We start from the raw sequence: 8,410 nt of genomic DNA on the forward strand, positions 1-8,410 counted from the left end.
GTCAGTAGCATTTGATGGAGAGAATCCTGCACGCGATGAACAGAACTTGTACCAACTGAGCCCCAGAAGAAGCATAACTTGTAGTAAGTTTCTAAACCATGACCCTACAAACTCAGTTTGTCAAAACACGAAATACTACCATCTAAACTATTGACCTGCAAAGAAAAGTTCAGCCCACCTCATCTGCACAGTGAATTACATTGACTGGAAGGAGGCTGCTTTGCTGGATCAGGTGGGCAAGAACCAGAGCTTCACTACCACTTAAAGTGGATTGAAGTAAACTGTCCTTTGCAAACTGCCTGAATCATGAGATGTTAATGATCATGTAGTTAAAGTACCACAGTGTCTGTTGAGGACAAGTATAAATGTAAAATTAAGATGGAAATTCACAGAACTCGTCTTTGATCTTATGCTGTCCGGATTAAAATCTCACCATGTTTTTTAAAAAGTTAGCTTGTTCAGTTGTTCCTACTACTTTGTGGGTATTTCTGTTTCCCAAAAATAAAACCACAATGTTTCTAAGTCCCCACGTACATTATATAAATGACTTAAATGTTGAAAGTAAAAGAGAAATTACATCAGGTTTTCTGGCAGTATCTTTAGAGCAGAGGCCGAGCAGGGGAACAGCTAAAGGAGCATAGGTCAAAATCACAGTCCATTAGAACTCCTTCTGAAAAAAGCACAGACTCTGGCTTTGTCATAGTCCATATCTGAAGGCGCCAAACTACTCCTCCTCCTCCAATTTACAGAGCTGTAGCTATTATGGCTGGATTCCAAGTAAGGAATCCATAGTCTTTGATTAACTGTCTAGCTAATGCGTGCCTCCTCGCACTGCACTGGGAAAAAGGGTCCTCACCAAAGGGACGAGCAAAAACCAACTAAACAAAGGCAGAACCAACACTCAGAAGGAAATGCTGAGGAGAATAACAGCACTGCCTCACTTTGCTTTTGCTTAACAGCCAGCACCCAGAGAACCCCCAAGAAAGACCACAGATGAAAGCCCAACTTTACTGGAATTTGGGTAAGAACCTGAAACAACATCTCTGATCTTCCAGATGAACATCCCATACTTCTAGACTATCCACTGTCCCAAAGTGGATTTTTTTCCCACTAAAACTTTCCTACTTTGCAAAATTACTTACAATTTAACAGGTTCACAGGATACTGAAAATAGCCCTACAGTTTAGGTGGCCAGGAAATAAGTATTCAATTCTCTTTGTGTTTCATATAAAACATGACACTTCCAACAGAAGAGTACCAACAAATTGCAGGCAGACAGCCTGAATTCAGGCCTGTGCTCCAAACAGAGGCGGAATTTGAACCTTTTTCACTCACATTCCAGGAACGTCTATTGCTCTCTGATGGCACCTGAACACAGGTATTCAAAATTATATTTACGTGTTGCACCATGCTGGCAGCTGTGCACTTTAGACTCTGTGGACTTAACTCTAAAGATCAAACTATCAGTTCAAAGATCTCCATGGATTTAGTTGCAATAGAATTTGCTTTTAAAATTGCACTTTTAAAAAACATTTTATATTAAATGTAAATTTTGGTTTACTTTTTTTTCTCTTCTGTTTCATGTATGACAGATGTACGGTACCTCTTTGTATGAAGACATAATCCTTTCAATAGCATCTGCTCCAGAGATCAGCAAGTTTCGGGATGTAGTAAAAGCTTCTGTTCTTTCACTAACCATTGCCTGTTTCTGGCCATCTTCCAATTCTAAAAGGAATAAAAGATTTATTTTTAAAAAAATCTTCTGAAAATTATATCTACAAATTAAATTACGATTATAACATGAGCCATTACAGAGCAGCTTTTAAATTAAGAAAAAGTTAACTCTACAAAGACAACCTTTCAGGAAGAATTGGTGAATTTAACTAGCACAGATAGCTTAGTAACAAGGAATAAGTGGGAGTATATGCAATTAATCTTCTTATGCAAAGCATCCTATTCTTTTATACTATTTGTCTACATAGATAATTTTCCTTTTAATATATCGTTATTCAACCTAATTTTTTCAAAATAAGAAAAAAGTGAAACTTAAGCAATGATCTCAAATAAATTTTTAACAGCATTTTTACTACTTCAGCAATTATTCCAGCCTTACTTATTTACTGACTTCATGTAAAAGGAAACATTCATACTGATGGAAATTAGGCAAGATGATTATATTTCTATAAGAAAGCAATAAGCTCCTTTATTATCAAAGGCATGGTTTAAGTAGGATACTTCTCTCACAACACAGTTTCTCTCTTCATCTGAACCCAGACCAAAGTTGCGATGCTTTGTTTATGACACTGCATCCAATTAGCAAGAAAATTCTTGCTCCAAAGAAAGCGGTTGTCTCATAAGAACACATCAGCAGCAACAGGCAATGAGAAAACAGCAGCAGAAATTATAGAAGATATGTGAGAAATAAATACGTTTACATTGAACACATACTACATATACTCTTGCTACCATGTGACCTACAGACCTATACAGCGTGGTCAACTTGCAATGTTTGCTTCTTGAAGGAATAAAGATTTAAAAAGAAGTGGCTGAATGTTTTAAGACTGAATGTTGTTACAGTGTTAATTGTTGCATCCACAAAAAGAAGACAACAATGTGTAGTAAACCACTCAAAGATTTTTCACATACAAGATTTGGAATTAAAGGTCTCAAGGGTGTTCTGCATCACATAACTTTACGTATACCTTTATATATTGCTTAAGTCTGTTGCAGACTGGGGTCTGGATATTATTTTTTTCTTTTGTAAAGTTTTTCTAAAGTTTCTTTTTTAAGCTAAGCTGCTGCTAAGCTTCAGGCTAGTCAGGGTAACAGGTGGATCGAGAGTGGCTACTCCTGTATTAGCAATTGTTACTAACATCTTCTGTGGTTTTTGCACAGTGCTGATGGTCAAGAAAATCTAGGAGGAATTCCCTGCAGGTGTAATGCAACTGTAAATTTTATGGGCTAAGTCAAGCAATGCAAGAGTATAGCAAACAATATTTTTTTACTTGATGAGTAAGTGTTTCACCTCCCTGACAAGATCAGATTCTAGAAATCTGGTGTCTAGAAATCTACATGCAGTATGTAGATTTCTGTCAGATGTATCTTTCTGTCTTTATTAGTTAAATCTAAATGCTATTATTTTGTCATTTACACATCCATAAAGGTACCTCTACATAATTACATCTGAATCACTGAAATACACTATGGATAATTTTGGAAAAACTTTTTTTAAATTCTTACATCATAATTTTGCACATATATATATACACACCATCTATATGTTACTCTTTCTGGCCTCAGATGTTTTTTCTAACAATTTGAATTAATTGTGTTACATGTTCCAATTTTTTAGGTTAATTTAAACATCATCAGTATCCTGTCAACTAGTTGTATGTAAACTAGCCACCTGAAACACAATGAGAGGCATGCCTTTTTAAAAAAAAAAGACAGAAAACCTCTTGCAAAGGGATTTGCAAAATTACAAAATTCTTGCTCATGTAAGTTCTCACTTATTTTAAAAAGTCATTTCCACTCCAAGAATAAGAATAAACGTAGGGGATAGGGAGATTTCAGTTAATTCATCAGTAAAAACTAAATTGAAATTTGTTTCTTACTTCTCAGAGAACCAACTTTTTTCTGATCTTGTTGGGATTATAACTCATGCAGCCCGTGCTATGTAGGACCACCACAACTAAATAATTTAGGAATCAGGTATGGTTTAACTATACTAATGCAGCATTCCTCCTGCATTTAAATGCAGAATTTACTGATGGCTGCTTCCAGCACCCAGGCTAGCTCATCCAGCAAGAGCCGGGAGATCTCCACAAACCACTGCATCCGTCATTTTAGAAGTATTTGAAAAAATAAAATTATACAGAAATTACGAGCATTTCACTGTTCCAAAACTCAAGCTCTTCTATTACATGCCTAACCCACCAAGACTACTTTTCTTGAACTTTTTGTCCAAACCATTTTTCATACGGCTGGCCTCCAGTGTTTGAAGAAGTGCGTGTTGTAGCAGGGCAGACAGGCTGCCTCTGTTTCATACAGAATCTAACATTTCCCTTTTCATCTTCATTTCTGTAATTGATAGTCATACTTGTTTTATAAACAAAGATAAGTGTTTGCTGTGTATAGAGATACCAAAGTCTTGCTTCTAAAAATAGTTACTTTCCACAAACTGATGAGAGACACAACATTTGGAACACCAATCATTTAATATAAAAAGAATGAGAAATGTTATCACATGGGAATCTTGGCTTTGCCAGTTACTTTCTTCCCTGAAATATGTAACAGAATTAGCAAATTTCAGTCAGAAATATCACCATTATAGAAGAATCTTTTTTCTTTTTATTGCAGGATTATTTTTTTGTACTTCTTTTATTTACTTTTTTTTTGTCCCTGAAGAAGCGTACAAAATTTGTTGCTGTACACGTTTAGTCTTAGATCTGGTCATGGTACCAGTTCTTTGCAGAATCCTGATTCTGGTGATTTATCCTAAAGTAATAAATCCACCATCTCTTACTTCAGATATGAACAAACTTGCATCTGACCTGCTGAGCCACAAAGCACTGTTTTCCCAAGCAGGTCAATGGTAAGTTTAGCTCTGCTTGATTCTTTGAATACCTGTTATACCTCGAACTGGTCCTGACAACGTTGATTTGTCAGTATTATGTTTGTGATCCATGATTATGACATGCCTCATGTCTCCATAACAAGCCTCATGCTTTAACGTTTTACGTTGCTGGTGGCAAATATTCTTCTGCTTTATAACATGAGCCACCGCTGCATCTTTCTTTTCTCCCACATTTGAAAAATATTTATCAAAAGAATACTCATGAGTAGAAGGAATGTTATTTATTTTACCAGAAATATGAGTCTTTTTTATATTCATGCTGTAATACCAAGGAGATATTTACAATGTGTGGTTAAACGATATTTTTCTTGCCTGTACTCATTCCCGTCTTAACAGAGATTCATCACTTTTTCTGTTGTGCTGATAACCTCCACTGTGAGGTGAAATGGTTTTGTACAAACTCTTCTGTTTGGAATAGGACCTCCTGATATTTTTGAAGCTGCTACCAGGATGGGAGCCAGGGTCCTGATATAGGACCTCCTGAGCCATGTGATGGGCAGTGGCTCAGACAGCTGAACACCCAGTCGCGTACCGACACAAACTGCAAGTAAGCTAAACCACGTGGGGGCTGCACGAAGTCATCCTACAGCTCGAACCAAGCTTGTCCAGCTGCACAGCTCTGATTTGGAACATAACTACCAAGGCCTGTATGGAAAAGAATGCACTCATTCCTGATTAACTGTACCCAACTTAGAACTATTCCTTCCACAGACATTGTAGGATCCCTGCTTAAAGAACACTATGGCATTTGTAATATATTCTATGGTTCTAATTGCACATAATGAAGCCAGGTGAGGCAAACTTCCCACCTTGGCTTTCGCTACCCCTCCTTAATTACCTTTCTTTCTGCTCTTTTTCCTTTTTTTTTTTTTTTTTCTAATAGCATCTGCAAGAACAACACTACTTGAGTCTTTTTTCACTTCCTGGAAAGTTGTGACAGGATATCAAAAATGACACCATCCAAGCTTGGAATTTGAATTTCACCTTCTTTTCTCCTAGGGAGTCAGGAAAAAAGAGTGGTTCCTAACAGGTCAACACAGAAGAGAATAATTACCTATAATTACACTATGATTCATGGAAGGAAGAGATAAGCACTCTAGGAAAGTTAATAGTATCATTTTGTAAAGTGGCAGGAGATGCTGCAAAAATCAGCATGCCATCCCAACAGTGGCTAGTGAATAAGGAGTGCAATTATCATTATAATCTCATATGACACGACGATCCTCTAAGTCCTGAATTCGTGCTGTTTATCAAGCTTATGTTCAAAGTTGGATCTTTTGCATTGCTCTTTCCTCAGCTGACTTGCTATGCTTGAAAGTTACACACAAGACATAGATGTTGTAATAACGCTGTGAATAATAAATAAATATGAATGGCATCCATGGGGAAGTACAGTCTTTAGAGGAGGTAACTTTAAAGAAACATTTAGAAATTAAGTAAAAAAATGGTATTACCGCCATCTGCAAATCCTGTTGCGGTGATGATGGGCACAGCGACCATAATCATACCACAGCTACTCCAGACATACTTCATCAGGAACTGCTCTATCATGATGTACCATAAACGTTTGGACAAAATGAGATTCATTTGATCTGCCAAAGCCTTGTAGCTTTTCTGCAGTTGTTTCATTTCTACCTAAAGTTAAAAAATAAAGCATTTATACAATGCAACAAAGATGCGCATGTCATACAAGATACATTCACATACGGGCATGAAACATGAAATACTCGGGTACCCAGAGATGTGACTTCTGGGTCACATCTGCTGTGTGGCATTTTATTTTCACAGTGCTGCAGTCTCACAGCAAAAGCCCACAGGTTTATGGCAGTCAGTGGACCTGGTTCTTATTTACAGCACTGTCTCTCAATTGCACATTGGCAGGTTTTCAGCTTTTTTAAGATCTCTGATATATACAAGAAAAACATACAAGACAGTCACAACAGCTGATTCTAACAACCAAAATAAGATTGATTGCACATCCTTCTAATGAAGCTGCAGCTGTAGTGTTTCACAGCAACTGAAACTCCTTATATTGGAAAGCATTTGTGGATCAATTATCTCCAATGGCTTAAAGTTGCAGAGCCGATCCCTCAAACGCAATGCTGCCTGGTTTTGCAAGCAGTCCGGAGGAAGAGAGAACTATCCCAAGAGGTCTAACAAGTCAAAGACAAGTCAATATGATATAATGCATTCAGTTCAAGTCAGTATATTAGGGAATTGAAAAAATGTTTAATTTAGCTGCACTTAAAACATTACTATAGGCAGCTTTTGAGAATGATTGCTTCTACCAAAATAAACCATTTGCATTATATAATCATTGCTTGGACTGAAAGAGTAACACTTCAGGCTGGTTTCCAGCTTTCATTTTCACCTTACATGAAACAACTTCTGTTTTTCCAAATCGTGTTTGAAAGATGTTGCAGCCAAAATTCGCTCCTAATAAAAATATGAAGAGCTCCTTAATAAGGTGGCTTTAAAACAAGCCATTAGTTTATGTAACTCTGACTGCTGAAGTACTGTACTTAAGCTATTTTAAGACTCTGATGACTACATCTTTGCTTAGCTATGTAAAAGAGTGTCAAAGGTTGTAGTGCTCTCTGTGCTATCACAGAGTTTTCCCCTAGACTTTCTGGTGTGCCCTGGTTGCTATTTCTGCAGCATTACATCTGGCAGTTCGTAAACATGGGTGAAAAAAAAAAAGCCTGGAAAAGTTAGGTGGAATGGACTGGGTGGGGTGAAAACAGAGACTAGCTTTCTAGAAAAGCATAGGATCCAGCTGCAAAACAGGAACCCTATCAGAGCACAAGGGAACTACGGTCCGCTCCCTCCGGACACCGCCTGTGAGACTGCATTTTCCTAGGAAACGGGAAGTGCTAACTGTAAACAGGTTTAAATGTCAGAGCGGCCCGAAGTGCTCGGGGAGGGCAGCAGGGGAAGCACGGGTCCGCTCCGGCACTGCGGAGGCAACCCCAACAGCCCTTGGATTTCTCTCCTCCTTACCTTGTGCCCTCGGTAAAAGGCGATCTCTTCCACGTTGGCAATGATGCGCGAATGCATGAAGCGCAGATAGCCCTTCTTGTGCGCCTCCTCAGCCACCAGCTTGCCAAACTTGGGAGAGCAAGCTTTGAGCACGCGGGCTGTAGCGTAGACGACGAGCCCAGCCAGGAGCGTGGGGCCGATGGGGTTAGCCCCCCGGGACCGCGCTGTGCGGATGAGGGTGTAGGAGGTTAGCACGACATCCAGGATGGGTTTGGTGAGGTTGGAGTAGAGATGCGCCACGGACTGTGAGAACATCATGATGTCCTCGGTGAGGGACTGGTCAGGGTTGGCCAGCCGCCCGTCCATGCTGATCACTCTGTAGTAAGTCTGGTTGGCAAAGTAGGTCTCATAGGCGTGATCCACCAGGCGCGTGCGGAAGGCGAGGGCCAGCTTGCACTCCAGGTACCGTATGGTGCTGTTCACAAAAGTGGCCGGGATTGCAATCATCAGCCATTTGATTAATTTGAAGACAAAGCTCCTGGGCTTTTTTTCCACGATGCTTTTCACAATCTTCCCATCGAGGGCGGCCACATAGATGGAGAGGAAGGTCCGGGAAACCAGAGCGACCGAGTGGAGGCAGAGCAAGCCCAGCTCGGCGCTCACCAGTTTTGGAAAGAACAGCTTGCGAAGTTCCAGCAGCTGCTTGAAAAATTCTGCGTTGACGGCCGGAGAGGCTCTGCCCCGGCTGCGAGAGCCGTGCGGCGCCTCCCGGCCCCCTTCAGCCCGGCCGGCGTC

General features: G+C 39.6%; 1 protein-coding gene across 1 annotated transcript in view; it reads right to left on the bottom strand.

The window, feature by feature from the left end:
* The window catches only part of ABCD2 (ATP-binding cassette, sub-family D (ALD), member 2), a gene marked incomplete at its 5' end in the record, with an annotated part of 43,113 nt that extends 34,703 nt beyond the window's left edge, over nt 1-8,410 (bottom strand). The window contains 3 exons of the mRNA XM_009883230.1: nt 1,604-1,725; nt 6,091-6,271; nt 7,637-8,410. Of these exons, the coding sequence (XP_009881532.1) occupies nt 1,604-1,725; nt 6,091-6,271; nt 7,637-8,410 (1,077 nt within the window). The remainder of the gene's footprint in view (nt 1-1,603; nt 1,726-6,090; nt 6,272-7,636) is intronic.

This window comes from Charadrius vociferus, unplaced genomic scaffold, assembly GCF_000708025.1.
Source record: "Charadrius vociferus isolate BGI_N301 unplaced genomic scaffold, ASM70802v2 scaffold363, whole genome shotgun sequence".
NCBI lineage: Eukaryota > Metazoa > Chordata > Aves > Charadriiformes > Charadriidae > Charadrius > Charadrius vociferus.